The sequence below is a fragment of the Aulostomus chinensis genome, chromosome 23, assembly GCF_037954235.1.
Source record: "Aulostomus chinensis isolate RoL2024-O1b breed Wild chromosome 23, RoL_Achi_v1.0, whole genome shotgun sequence".
Lineage (NCBI taxonomy): Eukaryota > Metazoa > Chordata > Actinopteri > Syngnathiformes > Aulostomidae > Aulostomus > Aulostomus chinensis.
This window is the reverse complement of record NC_141342.1, coordinates 9,742,391-9,763,023: the sequence shown is the minus strand read 5'-3', so window position 1 is coordinate 9,763,023 and position 20,633 is coordinate 9,742,391. Positions and strand designations below refer to the sequence as shown.

Here is a 20,633-nt window from a genome sequence, read left to right as displayed (position 1 = left end):
ATAAAAAGTCTCCGCCTCCTCCTCCTTCCAAGGACTAACCCTCTGAGCTTTAGTCTGAAAGGAAAGGATTGTGTGTTTATGAGTGCTTGTGTGTTTTCTGCACCCGCATTGCGCTCCTTTACCCAATCTGCAAACCTATCATTTGATGTTTATGTACATACCTGCACATACACACCCACAACATAAACATAGACACACTCCGACCCCTCCCCTCTCTCTCTCACTCTCTCTCTTTCCTCTCTCTCACTCATACACTCTCTCTCTCTCTCTCTCGTCCACGGAGCAGCAGGTCCTTGGAAGCTGCCAAACTGCCAGTGACTGTTGCTAACATATGCTCGCTCTCAGCCCAGTTCTTCCTTCAGTTGCAGCCAAGGGAGGAGAAGGAGGCGGAGGAAGAGGTAAATAAGTGAAGCTGGAGGGAACAGACTGAAACGCACAGATTGGAAGAGAGGGAGGGAGAGAGAGAAAGGTCTGCTAAGCTCTCGCCTCTGCTTGGCTGCCTGTGTGGGAGACTGACGACAGCCTACAGGTGATGCCTCACTCTCTCTGGAGCTGTCAGGACTACTTCCCACTTCCTCTGTAATGATGAGGAGAGATCGTCTCTTCCTCGCTGCTACCCTCACTGCCATCTTCTCAGCTGACCTCTACTTCATCCTCCTTCCCAAGCTACGGAGCATGGGACAAGGCTCGGGACATTTCTGCTCATGTGGTCCGAACAACCTCACCTTCCCCAGGCAGGGTGGTCTAGCCACCCCTGAGCTCTCCAACTGGACCTTTGCAACACCCCTGGATGGTACCACATCTGAGCTCGCAGATGAAGGCTCAAAGCTGGAGAAGTTGTTCTTTCATCCTCTGTACAACATCCAGATTCCCACAGTGGGAGTGGAGGAGAGGCTGCTGCAGACGGAGCAGCTGATGGAGTACTACAAGAAGAAGGTGTCACGCTGGGAAAGGTTAGTCTGCCATAAATTTAGAGGTGTTGACTGATTTAGATGATTCATTTCCACATGATTTTCTGTGTTACTCAACTTTATTGTGAAAGACAATATTTGGCTGAAGCATCTGTGAAAGCACGTGTTCAGGCTTAACTGTGGTCAACGGGCAGGGTCAGTGATATCACGGCTGTTAAACTCAACTCAGACACGCTTATAAACTCATGTACAGGTGTTTGTGATAACGCTCACATACACGTCATGCAGATGATCCTGCGCTCCAGAAGTTCCTCACAAAAAAGTTAACAAACCTTTTGTGAAACATACGTCATCAAAATCCAGTGTTGAATGGACTGACGCCCACAAACATGTCATTTTGAGTGCTTGCATCTGGCCCCCTTTAACATAAACAAGGATTTGAAACTCCTAAAGCCCGTCTTAATCTGCGGGAGCTGTAGCTGTCTTGGCATGTGAGGCTGTCTGTCTACAACGACACAGAAAAATAAAGAGTTTTGGGCTGTAGTGGTGGAAAAAGACAAGAAATACGAGCAATGAATCTACACTTTATGGCTTTCTGTTGTTCCCACTCTTGCGAAATATGAAGTGAGGAGTGGTTAGCCCAAAGGCTTGTTTACAATTTTTTTTTTCAACTTTTAAATCAAGGAAGGTAGCTGACTGACGAGCAATCCTGGGTCTGTTTGTTTGGAGATGATCGTCCTACTCAGTGCAGTCAGCCGCATTTGTTTGTGCCGCAGATTATTCTTACGCAAGCATGAAGGACAGGAGAGGAGAGCAGAGGGTGGAAATTTCAACATTTTGTTTCCATTTTGCAGAGAACACATTCAAAATGAGCACATTACAAAGTTGTGAATGAAAAAGTGGGCCGGGGGGGGGGGGTGTGTCAAGTGTACACAACAAGCTGAATTCCATGAATGTCCTTCAGCTCTCTGTCATTTGAATGTATTCTTGTGAGACCTGCTCTAATAAAAAAACAACAACAACCTATGGATTGCACCTCTGGAACTAAAAATGTAGTCTTTCCAAGATTAAATACTGTTTATTTCAATAATATTACAATATTAAATAAACAATGTTAGTAAAAATATTTTAGCCAAGATTTTGAAGGAGTTTCAAGGAGTTTAATAAATTTTGGCAACCCAGGTAACTGCAAGAGTCCTGGTCTCTGTCAGTTTCATTGATAAGAAGAAGGAGGACTTCCCCTGACCTGATATCACATGTGAGAGGGGCAGGTTGTCTGTATGCTGCCGCTGAAGATACATTCTGTTCCACTTGTCATTCCTCAGACATAAGAAACTGTACAGCGAGGCTGCAGCTGTCTCCAACATCACTGTGACCGAACATGAAGTGACCTTTGACCCCCACGCCAGCTGGCTGAAGTTTCACCTGGGAATAAATCGCTATGCTCTGTACAGCCGCAATGACCCTGCTATTTCACAACTCCTCATGGACATGCAGAGGATGACGGTTGTCAGTGCAGGTGATGGATGGATGGATGGATGGACGGACGGACGGATGGGGAGATGGATGGATAGATGGATGGAATTGAAGTCACAGTGAAAATTCAATTCAATTCATTTTTTACACACCGGAAGGAAAAATGTTTTCATGAACCCTTTACCAAGTCAAGCCTAATAGTTTATAAACTGCTTCCTCGTGATATCGATTCTGATTCCTCAAAATGCATTTTGGCTGATAGTGATATTGATCTAATACCAGTGAACTAAAACATGTATATAGCCTATACATATATTTATGTCACAACTGTATATGCCGCTAAACCTGGCTCAGGCTGTAAAACCGCAGAGAGTCACAGAACTTTGTGTAACCATCTACCTTGACAGCCACCCTCCAAACTGCAGCCTTGATAGTGGGCACCTTCATGGTTTTATTGTCGGACCTTAAAACTGTAAAATATTGACACAGTGCCGACATTTGCTTTGCGTCATCCAGATCATTTAGATATGAAAAAAAAATAAGAAAAATCCACCAACAACTAGAATGTCATAGTTGAATTTTTTTTCATACTTAAATGACAAAAAAAAAGGAAAAAGTAAAAGTAGTGACCCCCCCACCCCCTGTCCATTTACCAGTGTAGGCTTCTTGTTTCAGCATGAAAGTAATTTCCTGTATGTCATATTAGTCAGATAATGAAGCAAACTTGGAGGTAGAGAGGACTCAGTCAACGTTAATGTGATATTGGATTTTTGCATACTGGCCAATATCAGAGTGACTCTGATGTGTACCTCTCAAAACTTGAGGCATCTACTCCTTCATCTTCTGTTTTTTTCTTTTCACCTTCAGCATCTATGGAATGTTTAATTTACTTCGCGCTCATGCACTCTTTGTGCGGTTTTCTGAGCGAGTGAACGGGGGACGGTTGTAGTTAACAGTTTTAATCTCTCTCACAGATTATACTCAAGATGAGAAGGCTCTGAAGGGAGCATGTGATTGCACCCAAGGTACAGTATGCTCAAGTCATCACTGAATTCATTACATCTATTCTTACATCTGTATCGTGTAGCTCCATGGTTTGCGCACGGCATGTAACAGCATGTGCGTTCATTACTGACTCGCTTCTTTGGGTTTCTATTTATACTTTTTTCCCCCTCTTTTCTGCTGTGCTTGGTGGCACCACCACAGACAAGCACACTGCTGCCTTTGTGATAGCGAGGATTTTGTTTACATTTGGCACAGAATTTCAGATTTGTCTCTGTGTGTAAGACACTTGCTCTGGGGCACAACAACAGGCTTTGGTTATTGTTCAAAGGGAGAGCTCTAATTAAATGTTTGATGTCTGCACACTCTGAGGGAAGCCAACATTTCCAGGCGTCAAACTACACACCAGCTACCACCTAGACTGACACATGATGCTGCAAACGGACAGATTTATTACTGCGGTTGCTTCCAAATATAATGTTTTAATGTGGCTAAAGCAAAGACGAAGACTTGTTACACACGCGAAAGAAAAAGGATCGCAACAAGCTTTCATTTTTCAGTCCTGTGCTTCACAAGCATCCCTGCGCAGAGGAGTGGCTGACCACACACATTCTCTGCCATGACAAATAGCAACAAAACAACATGTCTCTCTCCTTTGAAATTTTACCCTCGCTGGACTTCTCTTAGTTACCAAACAGGAACTGTGTTCCACACAAAGGCTGTCTGTACTGGTTTGGCTCTTTTTTTATTCAAATTATGATTGTAAACTCCTCGTCTGATTGGAGTTTCGCAGAGCACAGCAGGGAGGCCTGTGTGTTTGTGTGTGTGTGGGCGGCATGTGTGTGGTTCGTCTGGCCTGTGACATAACATCCAGACAGACAGAAAGAAAGAAAGTTGCAGAGGAAACAGATCATAAGCTGTGTGACCAACTTCGAAAATATACCCCTAGTTTCATTGGGAAGATCTAGTACACACACACACGCACACGCACACACACACACACACATATATGTGTGTGAGTGTGTGTGTGTGTTTTAGATGTTCAGCATTTACATCTAGCATGATTTTAACCTATGAAGCAACATTATACCTGGAAGGTGACAAATATGCAATTGTGTTGTTTGTTTCTCTCTTCAAGTGGTGAAACCCAGTGGACACCACCTGAAACTGGCTCTGAAGATGCGTAACTTTGCCAAGGCCATGTTCAAACCAATGAGGTGACTCCACATTTGATTCATTCATTCATGCGTCCTTCTATGTTACAAGCAGTGTGACACATTAGGTTCCGGCAGGTAGTTTGGATGTTCACCTCTGGTGTGCATAGCAGAGCAGGGCACTTTCTATCCCGTCAGTACCGAGATCACAAAAATCCAATGTTAGGCTCGATCATTAGAAAGCGCGGTAAAGTTGAGTTGTCGTCAGACTAGCAAAGTGCTGCATAATGTTCATTTACCACATCATGTCTGGAATCATCGTCTGTAATATTGAATCTTAAACAACTGACTTTGACATAATATTTTTATTTGTGTGTATGTGTGTGTGTGTGTGTGTGTGTGTGTGTGTGTGTGTGTGTGTGTGTGTGTGTGTGTGTGTCAGGCAGCAGAGGGATGAGGAGACGCCAGAAGACGTTTTCTACTTTGTGGATTTCCAGAGACACAATGCCGAGATCGCTGCCTTCCACCTAGACAGGTGCACACCCGCCCCCCCGCCCCCTCTTCTCATAAAACTCAGATCATTATTTTGTCCTAGTACTCCTGGTATTTTAGTATATTCTCACTGAATGAATACTGCAGTTGTGCTTGGGACTAATTTTAGTTATGGTTGGACATCTGTCATTTTATTGGTCCTGGTTATGGTTGTGGTTGATGCAGACACATGTTCCTCTTTGGTGTGTGATGAAAATGTAAAGCTAAAAAAAGCCAGTTAGCGAGAGGAGTCAAGAGTTCCCAACACTATATAAACTGGTGTAAACACGGCTATATAAAATATCTTTCTGCATTGTAAGTGATGATGTCAGTCATTCATAATTAAAAACTGAACTCATTGTGTTTTAGAAAAGGAACAATGATGAAATAAGGTTTTTTGTAGTAGAATTAAGCCGATGAACACAAACAAAAGTGGCCTAAAATAAAAAGTTTAAAAAAAAAGTCTCCTTCCAAAAAAAAAAACCACCTCGCATACGCAAAGATTGCAACATGTTTGCCCATCCCAGAATTTCCCAACTAACCGACCAGTATAAACCAGTCTGTGGAAGGAGACACACACACGCACACACATACATGTCTTATTATAATTGCACATTCGCTGAGGTGAGGTGATTCACTCTGGAATATATCAGAAGCCACACACACACACACACACACACACACACACACACACACACACACACAGACAGAGTGATAAGTCACCACCTGAGACAAAAAACAACAAGGACCCCGGTCTGTTACACAATCACTGTAACTTCTTTTCTTTGAAATTTGTCTGGGAATCATTCAGTTTTAGTCCCCAAATGCGACAGACGCTTCGCCTCTCTGCTCTTTGTCGTCGCGGCGTCGTGTTTCATCTGTGGCGTGTTATGTCTGTGCCAGAGGCTCCTTATCATTATAACTGGCAATCAGTAGTGTGAGAATGCCAGCAAACTTGATTACTGTTTGTGACTCATGACTGAAATTTGGCCCTCGGGCAGCTGAACAGTAATCTATGATAAGTATCTGTCAGATATAAACCTCCCGTGGAAGGAAACAGAGATAAAGCCACGTTATATTTGGAAAGTCATCTTCTTCCCTCTGCATCTCATCCCCCTGTCTGACAGGATCCTGGACTTCCGCAGGGTCCCGCCGGTGGCTGGCAGGTTGGTGAATGTCACTAGAGAAGTTCTCCAGGTGACCCACAACGATGACCTGCGAGCTGTCTTCTTCACCTCACCCGGTAAAGTGCCAGCAGAGCTCTTGGAAAGAAATAATGTTACAGAAAATACTTCATATAATCATGATCCTTACAAAAATAGATGAGGAGGCGGAGTCATAGAAAATGTTCGTGAAGAAGAAACTTATTCGCGTTCCTCTCTGGTGCTCTGCTCCCCGAACAGCAAACAACACCTGTTTCTTTGCGAAGTGCCTGTATGTGTGTAAGACTGAATATGCGGTGTGTGGGAACCCCGACCTGCTGGAAGGTTCCCTCTCTGCCTACCTGCCTGGCCTCAGCATCGCTCCCCGCATCTCCATCCCCAACCCCTGGATACGCTCCTACACCTTCACCAGACAAGAGGAGTAAGACAGGACTCGATTTAATTTGCTCAGAACGACACAATCATATCTTTACTTTTCAGAGGAACTCGCATAATATAAACGCATGCATCCGCTGTATTATCAATATTAAAATATGGACACCAAATTGTTTAGGTGAAAGGAAAACCTGGCGCTAATGAGTTACTGTATGTTTTACACTGCAATAACCAAAGTCTTAGTTATCGTATTTGTCTAATTTTTAAATAAAAAAAATCATTTTATGCTTAATATCAGACAGAATTAGTGCCAGGACAATACAACCTTATTTCGAGAAATCAAACGAACAAAATTTAGTGTCATGCAATTTTTTGACTTTGAACAATACAAATAGGTTTGGGAAAACATACATTTTTTGCAGTGCAGCCATTAATCCAACTGTGGTTGAGACCTTCGGTGCCCTCCACACTGAAGACAATCACCCAGTCGTACCAACTAATTATGTTTTGTCAAAAAGAAAAGGTATTTCTTGCAATTGTTTGTAATTGAAACACAAAAGTTGCAGTGTTTGTAAATACAAAATTTGATTCGTTTACACTGCTTCAAAAGGAAAATATCATGTTTTTCCCCCAAATCCCAGCTCGAATTGTACATTTGCTCCTGCACATCTTAGAATAACTTCAATATTCCGTGAACTATAATTGTAATTAATGACAGTAAATTGGCACAGCAAGTAAATCCTGTATTTGTTTTCAAGGTGGGAGGTGAATCCGTTCTACTGTGACACCATAAAGCAGCTTTATCCCTACAACTCTGGCAACCGGCTGCTCAACATCATAGACATGTCCATCTTCGACTTCCTTATCGGTACTTCATTCTATCGAATAGAACCATCGGCAGACCTTTCGCCATCACATTACACAACCTTCTGGTCACTTCTGTACCGGTCTGTGTCTTCTGTTGCAGGCAACATGGACAGGCACCACTATGAGATTTTCACCAAGTTTGGTGATGAAGGATTCCTCCTGCACTTGGACAACGCCAGAGGGTGAGGCCACACGCTTCCTGTGAAATGGATCAGACAGTTCTTGTATCACATGTGGGCCTGTTTTCAGATTCGGGAAGCACGCTCAAGATGAGATGTCCATCCTGGCTCCTCTATCACAGTGCTGCATGTGAGTAGGATGTTGTTGGTTTTAACTATTTCTCTCTGGAAAAATCCTTCACATCATGCTTAAATGCAGACATTCTTCCTCGGAGCTCTGCAGCCCTCAGGGGAACTAGCTGTTAGAGGCAAATATGTAAAAATTTTTGACTCATCAGTTCCAAGCACCTGCTGCCACTGCACCACTCATTCACTTGGCTCCATTTTCACATTGGATAGACAAGCTTTTGGCCGCAGATCCTCCATTAAGGCTAAACTCTAACCAGATCTCTCTGGAAACAGTTTTAGGGAAAACATCCAAGATGCAATTAAACGTCTGCCCAGTACAGTGCTCCATCTTTTATCTCCTCCTCCTCCTCCAGGATAAAGCACTCCACGCTGCTGAGGCTACAGCTCCTGGCTCGGCAAGAGTTCAGGCTCAGTGATGTCATGAGGCAGTCTTTGCAAAGAGACCCCTTACAGCCCATCCTGACCGAGCCTCACCTCTTAGCCCTGGACCGCCGGTTACAGAAGGTCCTACGGGTGGTCCAGCGCTGCCTCCGTAGGCTAGGGGAAGACGAGGTGATCACCAATGACTTTATCAAATCCACAGTCAAACCCTGGACTGCCGTAGAGATAAAGAAAGCCAGGTAACAGAGGATGATGAGTTTGTGGCACTGAGTACCAAAGAGGACTTCATGGTGGAGTGCAGTCACATGGCTCAGATGGTTTCGAGTGAATGATCAAGCCATAAAAAAGGAAGATGCTGTGAAATCTTTAGTGGAAGGACGGGCATCGGGCTGGGAGAAAAGGAATCTCATCTTGGAGGTCGAAAACGTGAATTACTGCAAGGCCTCGAATTCCAATCACCATCCTCTTCCCCTTTTGTTTCTCATGTGGTCATAAAATTCTCTCAGGGATGAATTTTATGGCCCTCACTTTTCATGTGCACATACATCAGGGAGGCGTCGGGATTTGAATTAAGAATGTTATTGATCCATGTTTAGTAATTTGAGAGCTATTTCACCTGTAGGACGAGTCCAATCTCAGTATCAGGAGGAGGAGAGACAGACACACATTCAGGGGAAGACAGACACACATTCAGGCACTTTATCGCCGTTATTCAAATGAGCGCTGTGATGCACTGGATTCATGCTGGTGAATACTGCAACTGTGGAAACAAAGATCTGTGTCCTTGTGATGTTTCTAATTATAAAATAAAGTTATTTTTAGTTTTAACACAGTGCAATTTTAAAATCATCACCTACAGGACGCAACTGTTGGGTGTATGTGAGAAAAGGCGTTAGTTTACCCTCCACCCTGTTTTCCAGACTCTTAATCCCTCTGTCTCGTCTGAGCGTTTAAAGAGAGTTACATCACCGTCAACTAAACCAGGTAGAGATGCAGAAACCCAGAAAAGGGAAGAGGTTTCGTACATTTTAGTACATTTTACAGGTCTCTTTTGTCAGAGGATGTGTTCTCCTCTGTGGGTACAGTTGAAGGAACCATGGCGATAACTTTCAACAACATTACATTCTTGTTTTCTATTACTTAAGTAACTCTCCTTCGACCTGTATGTTCGCTACGCTACACTTTCAGAAATGTTTTCATGACCAAATACTCTCTGTGAAACATCTGTTAACACATGAAAAAACAAGAATGCATTTCAAAACGTATCTGCATTTATTTAACTTAAATTGATAAACCAGCTACAGGTTTAATGCATTGGAGTTAGTGATTTGAGTTGGAAACAAAACACAAAAAATACAAACTCAAATGCAAGTGGAAAAAGTAGCCGGGTAGTAACATGTTAAAAAAAAAAAAAAAAGTTTAACATTTAAAGCCATCTCCACATTTTCGCACAACACATTTTTATCCCATTGAAAATTTGGATTTATAAAAGCACCATGTCTCCACCTAGCGGCCAGATGTCACGTTGCATCTAGAAGGATCAGCTTCCTCAGTTCATAGTACCAGGATTGTCTTCCACATTTCCTCATTTGAAATGGTAAAATCTCTCTCAGTCACAACAGGTCAAACATGGAACACAAAGATTGAAAAAGAATGAAGACAAATTCTTTTTACTTTTTTATTGCTTAAACTGCCATCTGGAACAATCTATACCAAAAGGATAAACATCTTTGCACATACAGGAGGTCAAACTGAATACAGGATAGAATAGAAAAAGAATGGTCCTCTGACAGCCTGCAGCTCTGTGCACCGCAGGCCTCACCAACTCACTGAAGGTCGGGCTAGCAGGAGTGACTGACGACTACTGTAAGCCCAGGATAAGGTTTAGCTAAGGCAAACCGGGAAGATTGCAAATGTGGCTAAAAACATTTGGACTAAAAGGACGTTGCTGCTGCTGCTGCTGCTGCTGCTATTTACATTTATCTTGACAAAAGTGAATCAAACCCTAACAGAGTCATTTCCCGTGGATCAGGATAAACAGGAAGTGTTATCACACATAAACCATATCCAGATGTAACCAAATCCACAAGGATAACCTGAGTGTTAGGGGGAACACGAGAAGATACTCTGTTTAACTACAAAGAAAAAGAAAAAACAAAAACAAAAAAAACGAAACAAAAATCCCTCTCACTAACCTGCAATCGGCACCAAAATCAAATGGACATACACGCATAGATCTCAATCAAAGCGCATTAAAGTGCTTCAAATTGAGACTGAACAGAAAACATCTGGTAACAGAGGCAGGAATGAAGAGTTCAGCCTAGAATAACAACATAGTCTGATTTGGTAAAGATCTTTAAAAATATAATAATAATCATAATAATACAGACGTAACATTTTATGCCATCTAAATAGTCATGAAGCAGTTAAGCTGGGGAGTAACAAACCCAATATTTGACAAAGTTCCTGCTGCAGGGCATGGTTTTTGTTGTTGTTGTTGTTGTTGTTGTTGTTTTGTTTTAAACACACGTGTCCCATCATCATTCCACACCAGACCACTGGATGCCTCAAAACATCATGCCAAGTAAGCATAGAGAACATATCACAAGCTACTCTGATGAAAACACAGCCGGCCTTTTTCAAAAACAGGAAGAAGCAATGACACAAGTTTTAAATAAATATCTGCTCACTCAGCCTGACTGTCAGGGCCACGCTTTGATACATAAATACCTCTGATGTCCTGAAATGTCTGCTTGTGTTTCAAGACTTTTACTTCAATAAAACTGGAATTTCATCTATTTAAAAAGGAAAGAAAGAAAGAAAGGAAAAAAAAAAGAAAAAAGAAAAAAGAATCCCATGACACAATACAATTACATACTGATTTTGTCCGTCAACAAGAAGAAGCATTTATTTACTTTGTGGCACTGAACAGCTAAAATAGAATTTATGGAAAAATAAGTGTTTACAAAAGACAGATAGCTTCTTAAGATCACCATTAAACCATAAGTTGATCATTTTGATGAGAATGATTGTTCCAACTATACTATGAGAACATTTTGATTACAAACCATAGCAGAAGTTATTTGGTATATACTAAAAAACTGAATACTGAAATACACGTAATTCTCTTTTTTGTTTTTTTTCCTTTCTTTTATACATTTTCCTCAGAGTAGTCAAGGCAGTTCTTGTGTTGTCTTTCTACTGATTAAGAGGACAATAAGGGTAATAATAACTACTTCCGGTTTGGAGCTCCCAAAAAAGAGAAGGGCAGAGAACACCTACTTGTTATCATCACAGCTATGCATCTTTGTGTCGTGACAGTAATTAACATTTGGCACCAGCCTGGTAGCTGCACAATACAATAAAACACAAAGTTGTACAAGTTCTCTCAAAGTACTGTATGTCAGACTCATACTCATCGCAGCGATCCCATCACAGCAGAAACCGAAAGAAAAAAAAAGTTGGTGTTCCAAATGTTTCTTCCTGCCTTCCACAGCCGTTCTGCTCCATGATGTGAGTGTGTACTATGTTTTATATACATATATATATTTTATACATATATATATATATATACATATATAGACACACACACATATACAGGGAAGAAGCAGGACTCTCTTCACTTTCACCTAAAACACGTGACTGTAACAAATTCCCCAAAAAGTGTTGATGTCATTCATGTAAAGTCTGTTTGTCCCGTCTCACCCATTGAGACCCTACTGTCTTTGAAATCTCCATATCATCTTGCTGTGTGTGTGTGTGTGTGTGTGTGTTTAGTCTAAAAATGAAAGAATAACCAGCAAATACATATATATAACATAGGTAACGTGATGTAACTGTGCCTACAAGGTAGCGTACAACAGCTGGTTGAAGCGCTGGTGAGTGACTAAAATTCACTGCTGCGTGAAAGGTGGTGGTAACGACAACAGAAAATGTGCGTAAAACAAGGAGAGTAGGAGGGGAAAGCAAAGAAGAAGAAAGTGTGTGTGTGGGGGGGGAGCAAATTTGCATTGGTGGACCCTGGGTCTAAAAGAACAGGACAAAAAGGGGAGAGAGGAAAGAGCGAGAGCGAGAGACAGAGAGAGTGAGAGAGAGACAGAGGGAGAGAGAGAGAGAGAGAGAGAGAGAGAGAGAGAGAGAAATAGAGTGGGTGGATGGGGAGACAAGCCCCTTCACACAGACAGTGAGACAAAGCTGTTGTACTGTTGGATGTTACGTTTGAGAATGTCTGAACAGGGACCCAGGACACGCTCAAAGCGAGGCCGGTCCAGCTTCACGCACTTCAGGGGCCCCCGGGCGACTACAGTAGCAGCGCGGGGGCGGTTCATCAGCAGAGCGATTTCACCTGGGGAACAGAGAAACAACCACACAGTTGAAATATCAAACAAACTACAAAAGAAACAACAACAACAAAAATTGCTGATTTTGCTCCACAACGTTTAAGATCAAGAGATAGAAAATTTGAGGTTGAATTCTCAAAACATTTGAAAAAAAAAGAAAAAAAAGTTGATTTCCAAAACAAAATAACACGTTATTAAAATAACACATTGACCCAACAGGACGTGTGATCACACATGACGTTTTAATCTTACCAAAGTAGTCAGATGGTCCTAATCTCCCCACTTCCACGAACTCCTCATTCTCTGAACGACGCTGCAACACTGCTGCGGAACCCTGAACCACACAGATACACAAACGCGCGCAGGCACGTGCGCGCACACACACACACACACACACACACACACACACACACACACACACACACACATTTTCTTTTTATCTACTGTTTACTATCAGAATTAAGATCATATGAATGGAACGAACATCCGCTAAACTCAGATAATCAGCGTGAGATGAGGATTACACGCCAGAATGCCGTGCCTTTTTGTGTGAATCTCTTTTCTTGATATGCCTGCTCTTTAAATCTTTGCCACCATCCATAAGAGTAGTTCATGGTATGGATACGGTTTTTGTTTTTTTTAAATTTTTTTTATTGTGACGTTAAGACAACCAAGCATGCGCAGAGATAGTCTTGAAGTCGATGTTTGAAGAGGCGATACCGCTCCTTCGTTTTTTTTTCTTTGAAACAGATGTACACACCCTTATAAATGTTCATTCTTATTTTCCCTTCACGCAGGTGACTATGCAGTTCAAAGAACATGTTTTAAGGTAGCTAACAGCATTCATTTTTATGTGTGAGGTGCGTTTTACGTTTTAAGTGTGAGGTCAACTCCAAGTTCGTCTTGCATTGTTTAAAATTCGCTGGATGTAAAACTCACGATCGGAAGTATTTATAGATGCAGAAGACCTTACGTTTACACAACTGTTCTTCAAAACCGAAAATCTGAGTTGGGCTCAAAACTGTACGTGTTTAAGAATTGGGTTTTTCCACAACTTTTCATTTTTACACTCTGGTAGACAGGTATCCATGCTGATACACGCCCCCCTCGTACACCTGCTGCCCCCTGGTGACAGGATCAGGAATCAGTGACCTCAAGTAACTAAAACTAGATTATATGAAAACCAAAATTCTTTTTCTACCCCCATCATTTGCATAAAAGTTCAGAAGAAATATTTCCGTTATTGTGAAAACCAAGTCTGAGTGTGTGTGTGTGTGTGTGTGTGTGTGTTATGGCTGGTAATCAAGTGTATACCTCCAAGATGATGAAGAACTCGTCTCCAGGTTCTCCCTGCACAACGATCTTCTGGCCGTCCTCAAACTGGACCGGCTCCAAGGCGTCAGCGACAGTCAGGCGCTCCCATTTGTCAAGAGACTCTGAGGCGGGAACACAGAAGTGACACATCGCATTTAAAAAGGCTACACCTGTCACTGGGTTTGCTTTTAGCTGGGATATTTTTAGAATCCTTTAGAAGTTATTTTGGTATCAACACAGGTAATGTGCATATTTCTGAGCTTAGAGATGAGACCCACCTAAAATGGACACTTTCCTGAGGAATTCCTCGTACATCTTCCTCTTTCTCAAAGTGCTTCCCTAAAGAAAGAGATATTTACATCCAAATTCATCAAATTGTTGAGGCTAAGAAAGTGAACAAAAATAAAAAGGCACTGATGTTACAGCTTTTTCCTCACCATAAGTATTCTCCTGTAGCTGTCTCTGTCGATGCCCCACAGCTTGACGTTGGTCTTGGCTCTGACTGTAGCCGCCCTCGGGGTGCCGTAGATCAGCGCCAGCTCTCCGAAGCTGCCACCTTCTCCGATGCTGGTCACCCATTCATTGTTCACGTAGACCTGTCAGATTGGCAGGGAGGAAAGACAGAGAGTCGTGACAAAACTCTTCCTCGTTCCATCGCTCTCTGAATGGATGGACGGACGGACGCAGTTTAATTTTAGCGTTCTTATAGGACACAATACTTAACTAGTGGATTAACAATCGCGCTAGGGTGGTGTAAACGTGATGGGAGGAAGCGGACAAAGCAACTTTAAACACTGCGTTTCTGCATGTGTTTGTTGAACAGGTGGTTTGATACTTCAATACATTTTACTTGTGAAGGTTCGACTGCAGTAACAAGTTGGTCGGCATAAAAAAAAAAAAAGACTTGACCTTCAGTACCCAGCCCTGCTAGTCTGTCCCTTCCCCCTGCCAGAAATATTGTACATGCAGCACTTTTCGCCTTATAGCATTTACATGACGATTGCTTGACCAATGAGACTTTACTCAAATGAGAGCATAACTGCCAATTAATCCACCAGCCGAGTGGGAGACTACATCCCTAGAGAAAAGTGTTTCCATAAAAAAAGAAGAAAAAAAATTAAATCCTGAAAATCAGAAAGGAAAATCTGAAAAAAACTCAAGGGACCGTGAAGAAAACATAAGAGGAAGAAAGTGGGACTACAGTCATGTTTAATCGAGAGTATTTAGTACCAACAAAATTCATTCCTAATGATTATGTGTGTGTGTTATGTTAGATGTTGCTATGTAAGAAGGGTCAGATACTCACATCCATCTCCCCTTGGTCAATAACATAGAAATTGTCACCCTCGTCACCTGGAGGCAAACAACACTGTTAGTATCACGTTCTCACAAAGACATGCTCCCATTTGAATGGGTTAAAACTGAGAAGACGTCGTCTTACCCTGCAAAATAACGGTCTCCCCGGCGATATAGGTGACTGGAAACATGGCGTCAAATATGTCACTGTTAAGGGAGAGGAGAGCGGATCAGCGTCCAGAATGTGGTTATGAATGCTTTAAAGAGCAAACGAACGCTGTTGAAGGTGGGTACCTCCTCTCGTTGTCGTCCAGGTGTGAGAAGAGAACATTCTTTTCAATAGCTTTGGCCAAGGCTGCCATTGTCTTGTAGTCTTTCGGAATGACCTGCGGAAACGGGAGACACGGAGAGATGGAATCAAACACCCAGCACAGACAGTTTCATAACACGAGTCAGGTTTTTAAAACAATTGTCAAATGAATTTTGAGAGAACTTTGGAAATTGACCCACAAAGGAAATGTGGATTAACATACAGCAAAAAAAAAAAAAAAAAACAACAAAAAAAACAATGCCATGCAATACATATTTTTGTCAGAAGATGGCAGTATTGGCAAATTTATGCATGGTTATAAGCGCGTAGAAGAGGAAGAAACCACGTATCATCAGCTAAAGATACAGTACGATACAAAGTTTGGGTTAATCTGGGAAATGCCAGCAGAAGAAACAGCTGATCAGTCACATGAGTTTGAATTCACTACATCAGAGTTCATTTGAAGAGATTTATGTCTCCCAGTTTCCATAAAAAGAAAACGAAATAAAACACCTCAAGCAAGCAAAAAACTTTTGCAAGATTGAGGATTATTTGCCGTTTCCATTCACCTTTTCTCATGTGATACTTCAAAGTTTTCTTGACGCAAACCCAACAACTGTAGCATTGTCCACACAGCATGTTTTTCTACCTTTCTGACATATGAGGCAGCATCCTCCTCTGTGTAAACCTCTGCGCTGAAGGCCCCCCTCCGCCGGCGACCCTTCACCACAGGGTTCATGGGTGGAGACACCTCCTCATCGCGCGAGTCTGAACGTGAACTGCTGGCTTTCTGCTGGTTCTGGATCTGCTTGGCCTCCTCCTGCAGGGGAGGAGTAAAGTGAGCCAACACTCATCAAGTGTAATTCAGAAAGTCTGAAGACTGTCTCATATTAGCACATTACTTACAATAAAAAAAATAAAACCACAAACAAAACCATTTAACACGTTAACTATTTTAAAAGGAAAACATAACACGCAATTGATCAAAACCAAGAGATAATCTCTGGGGTCTCGGCCGGGGTTGGCAATTAGCAACAATTTATCAAGACCCCACATTTCAAACTTTCACTGGCTCACTCATTTCTGTTAATTCTGTTAACAGCAGTTCAAAATACAGCAAAAACCGCGTAAGACACGGTTTAACAATGTAAAACAAATGTCTACAATAACTAGACGCTAGATAGCATCAACATGTCAGCGCGACAGCATGTACTGGTCCTTTTTTATAATTTGGTACCGGCCAGATGACTAATATGAACAAGTTTTGATTTCTTTTTTTCCCCCCACAGTCCTGACGCCTCTTTTTTCCTTTAATATTTTCATTTTTTGGTTGTCGTTGGAATTGTGTTTAAAGATACATCATGCAGTTGGAGTAAAACCACACAGCCCTGAATTATTAAAGGGAGCCACAAATAATAAAAAAAAAGTACATATAAATTAAATTTAAATTCAAGTGTTTTCCAGAGAAATTTATCAAAAGTTCTATTGGTGGAATAATGAAGTTTCCCATATTACATCACAGTGGTTTCACAGTCCAACATAAACTATGGGATGTGGATCAGTAAACAACTGTTATTCTGATATCTGATCTGTTGGGGAAGTCTGACCCCCGATGCCGATATTCCTGACCCCGTATCCCATCTTCCCTGTACGAAACGATGTGGTTAAAAATTGTGGGTACATCCCAATGTTTTAGAAATAACTTTCACATTCAAAATCTTCACAAAATGACCAGGCACAAAAATGCGATGATAACATAAACTTATTTTCATAAATATCACAAATACAGCTGTAAATATCTGCTACCTACCAACTCAGTAGTAAACAATGGGCATATCGGATACCCCCCCCTACAAAATTGTGGATCTCTATTTTTTACTGTAATTGAAGTAAAAAAAAAAAAAAAAATTAATGAAATTATTGTGATATTGGTTTGAATTCCTGCTGCAAAGCCCTTTTTAGGGATAAATTATCCTGATTCTAGAAAAAAAAAACTGCTCGGATAAACTTTGGTTGACTAAGAATTACTAAGAATTTGCGTCAGCTATGAGCTTGTTATGATGATTCCATCAAGTCCCTTTTAGGGTCAGAGAAATGAAACAAAATACTAACAGAAAGTTGATGATACCAAATACAGGCTGGCTGATGATACAGTGTGTGCTTAGTGTGATATCATGTAATACCATGCTCCGCTTTCACTGGATAAGGATTTGTTTCTTGTCCACTGACCTTTAAGCTACCAAAAAGTAGACACACACACACACACACACACACACACACACACACACTATCACACACACGCACCTTCTCCAGCCTCTCGAAGTACTCCCTTAGGAAGGCCATGGGCCTGTCTGGCCTGGAGGTGCACAGTTGAACAATGCAGTCCTTCAGCAGCTGTTGAATGTTGTGTTTCTGCACGTACTGCTCGCATTCCCTCAGGCTCCGCTCCTCTTCGCTGCTCGTACTTCCAGATGCCATGACGACAACCGCAACCCTTCTCTATGACCTCTAACCTTGAGACTGGAGAGATGGAATGGTGACAGAAAAGAAGCGGGGGGGGGGGGGAAGCAGCATGATCAGACCTCCGCTGTTCAGAGAGCAACATATTAGACTCGGTGTGCTCTTGGGAGAAGAGGACACAAGTAAATGAATGTGAGAAAAATCGAGCCAGGGTGAGAGGCCACAGAAGGATGGGTTGTTGTTTGGCACTGTGCAAGTCTAAGTAGGAGGAGTGAAAATGGTCATATGATGTGGTCACACATGCCTGACTTTCGACCACAAACTAGGAGAGGCACGTTGTGTGTCCTGGATTTATTTACACAGAAAATATGGTTACACCAGCCTCACAACAGACAAACCGACAGGCTTAATCAGTATCACACACACACACACACACACACACACACACACACACACACACACACACACACACACGGGCTAATTTTAGGGTGAATGCCAACATGAAGGCCAGTGAATGAATCCACTGTCACGCAGACAGACAGCATTCACATTTCAGACTCTTCCTCAAAGAAAAATCGCCTGACAGATTCCGGATCATCTGATCAGCCTGTGTGATTCCTCAGATAGCTCTGAGCTCGATCGACCTGAGTGTGCCTTAAAGCCTCTTACTAACATGTGCACTTTACACCAGTAAATTAAGAGAACAAGTCCTGAGGAGCAAAATCAGCGATCCATCTGCATCATGCATTCGTAGAATGGGATTTAGAGGCTTTCGAATTTGACATGGCCCCTGGGGAGATGACTTATCAAAGATGAAGTTTGACTTTTATGCATCAAACTACACTCGTGGTGGAAACTCGGCAAGCTTACTTTAAACTATTACAACAATGATAAATGATAAAAGACCAGAAGGTGTAACAGCATAATGAGTGCTGAGGCGACACCCAACAACAGGGATCTTCTGACTTCAAGTCTGAGATGGTGAAGACATATGATGTTAGCAGCAGCACCTCTCAGCTGTCAAAAAGCGAGCAGTCAGTTATATTACAAGAATCACTGCGATGTTCCATGACCTTGTTTCATAAACGACAACTGGGCATCACTTAAGTTGAGTGAAGGCGTCGTCTTCGTTGTACAAACGTGAAAATAAGGCTACCGCCGTTGGAGACAACATGACGCAAATGCCCTGTCTGCAATAGCATCAGGTCAGGAAGGCTTCATGAGGAGGCTAGCGGCTGCAGCAAACTCTCTTGACAAGTCAGCAGCGAAACAGCACGAAAACTGAAGTGCAGTAACCGCAGGAAATGATGTACGGACAAATGTCACGCGGCCTACTCTTCTGCTAAACTATCTCCAGCCTACATCGTGGGAAAGAGCGTGTCTCGTTGAATGCATAGCTGCTAGCTCCGTGCAAAGGCAAAGCCCTGTTCCAATGACGCCATCTTGAGTTCTATCATAAACAAACGAGAGACGGGAAAACAAATTTCACCTATCCAGAGGTCACATGTTCCAAGAACGCGAAAAACGTGAATACTCACAAGAAAATGTAGAATCCTACCGAGCCTGTCGATAGTGACTCGGGATGGGTGATATTTGTCAACGCGTACCGTTACCAGATCCTCCTCTCTTCGATCTTTTTCCCGAGCCCTGGACCGCTGCCCCACCGGATACGGCTGAGAACCAATCAACAACCGTCACTGACGTCAATTCTCCTCGTTCTGACATGTGAGCCCGTAACCCCTGGCAACCTTAAAGGGTACAGCGCGGAAAACGTGACGTCAAAGAACTTGTTCACAAATGGGGGTAAAATATCGATCGATAATTTCATTAACGAACTTTTATTGTCAAGGTCTTTCTGCCGTGCCATTTTATTTTAGTTCTTGCAAGTATTTCATCTATAACAAGATATTTTATAAAACAACAGATCACAATCACTCAAATTTGACAATTTAATGATATCAGTAGGTTAATTATACAAGAAATTACATCATATTTAGAATTTCTGAGAATCAGCTTATGACCCTTCATTTACAGATTATGCATTATACTTGATGCAGTTTTGACAAGATCTTTATCAAGCTGTAATTTCATTGAAAATAATATTGTTTACCCAAAGCAATTTTTATGGGAAACTCAGATTCAGAATAAGTTGTGCAGCAACAGTCACATTTGAAATGATAGCTTTATAACTCAGATGCAAAGTTCTTTCACTAAGTGTATCAAACATATTATCCGTAATAAAGTAAACGAAGCATCGCTCCATATTTCTACTAAAATGAAAAGGAGCACTGGAATGAGCTAAATGCTTACTATAAATGTATTTGTCATTCAGATGAAAGATCAATTTGTTCATTTTTGTTAATCTATTTCGTTCACATACACAAATTCACTATACGATACTAAATATATAATAATTTAAAATATGTCCATTTATTATAAGTCAATATAAAATATAAATAATATATAATACAATATACACATACATTTGGGGGGAAAAAGGATGTGTCCGGATATTTGCTAAATATTTAACCAGGATTGGCTTCAAAAATATTTGTGATGTCACACATCCTACTTTTAGGCCCGCCTCTTAAAATCAAGGGCCACAGAAACTATTTCCTTTCTTTAGTGAAAAAAAAATCTTAACGTCAAACTCATTACACGTATCATTCTGAATCTCAAAATATTCAATGCCATGAACAAGACATGGGGGGGGGGGGTCTAATTTAACCAATGAAATCATCAAAA

The 20,633-nt window shown here is 41.7% G+C and overlaps 2 protein-coding genes across 2 annotated transcripts; one reads left to right on the top strand and one right to left on the bottom strand.

The window, feature by feature from the left end:
* The first annotated feature begins 330 nt into the window (after positions 1–330).
* fam20a (FAM20A golgi associated secretory pathway pseudokinase) lies at positions 331–8,996 on the top strand. The gene is made up of 11 exons (XM_086196271.1): positions 331–953; positions 2,237–2,430; positions 3,362–3,412; positions 4,528–4,606; positions 4,986–5,078; positions 6,202–6,317; positions 6,478–6,658; positions 7,371–7,480; positions 7,580–7,661; positions 7,729–7,788; positions 8,141–8,996. Exons 1-11 carry the CDS (start codon positions 583–585, stop codon positions 8,409–8,411), a joined length of 1,608 nt encoding a protein of 535 aa, XP_086052397.1. The 5' UTR covers positions 331–582; the 3' UTR covers positions 8,412–8,996.
* A 2,701-nt stretch (positions 8,997–11,697) lies between these two features.
* On the bottom strand, positions 11,698–19,590 carry LOC147239438 (cAMP-dependent protein kinase type I-alpha regulatory subunit). The gene is made up of 11 exons (XM_086196272.1): positions 19,427–19,590; positions 17,733–17,948; positions 16,078–16,248; positions 15,413–15,504; positions 15,264–15,325; positions 15,129–15,175; positions 14,260–14,418; positions 14,101–14,161; positions 13,823–13,944; positions 12,761–12,842; positions 11,698–12,513 (listed from the first exon to the last, which is right to left on the bottom strand). The coding sequence occupies exons 2-11, from the start codon at positions 17,904–17,906 to the stop codon at positions 12,341–12,343; spliced, it is 1,143 nt and encodes a 380-aa protein (XP_086052398.1). The 5' UTR covers positions 17,907–17,948; positions 19,427–19,590; the 3' UTR covers positions 11,698–12,340.
* Between the last annotated feature and the right edge of the window lie 1,043 nt (positions 19,591–20,633).

Bases quoted from the DNA above. Each gene is read 5' to 3' on its own strand.
- fam20a (XM_086196271.1), top strand. From the start codon at position 583: ATGATGAGGAGAGATCGTCTCTTCCTCGCTGCTACCCTCACTGCCATC. The intron at 2,431-3,361 runs GTGATGGATGGA...TCTCTCTCACAG, and splicing joins GATGACGGTTGTCAGTGCAG to ATTATACTCAAGATGAGAAG. The intron at 5,079-6,201 runs GTGCACACCCGC...CCTGTCTGACAG, and splicing joins GCTGCCTTCCACCTAGACAG to GATCCTGGACTTCCGCAGGG.
- LOC147239438 (XM_086196272.1), bottom strand. From the start codon at position 17,906: ATGGCATCTGGAAGTACGAGCAGCGAAGAGGAGCGGAGCCTGAGGGAA. The intron at 15,176-15,263 runs GTAAGACGACGT...GTTTGCCTCCAG, and splicing joins GGAGACCGTTATTTTGCAGG to GTGACGAGGGTGACAATTTC. The intron at 12,514-12,760 runs GTAAGATTAAAA...TCTGTTCCCCAG, and splicing joins AGGACCATCTGACTACTTTG to GTGAAATCGCTCTGCTGATG.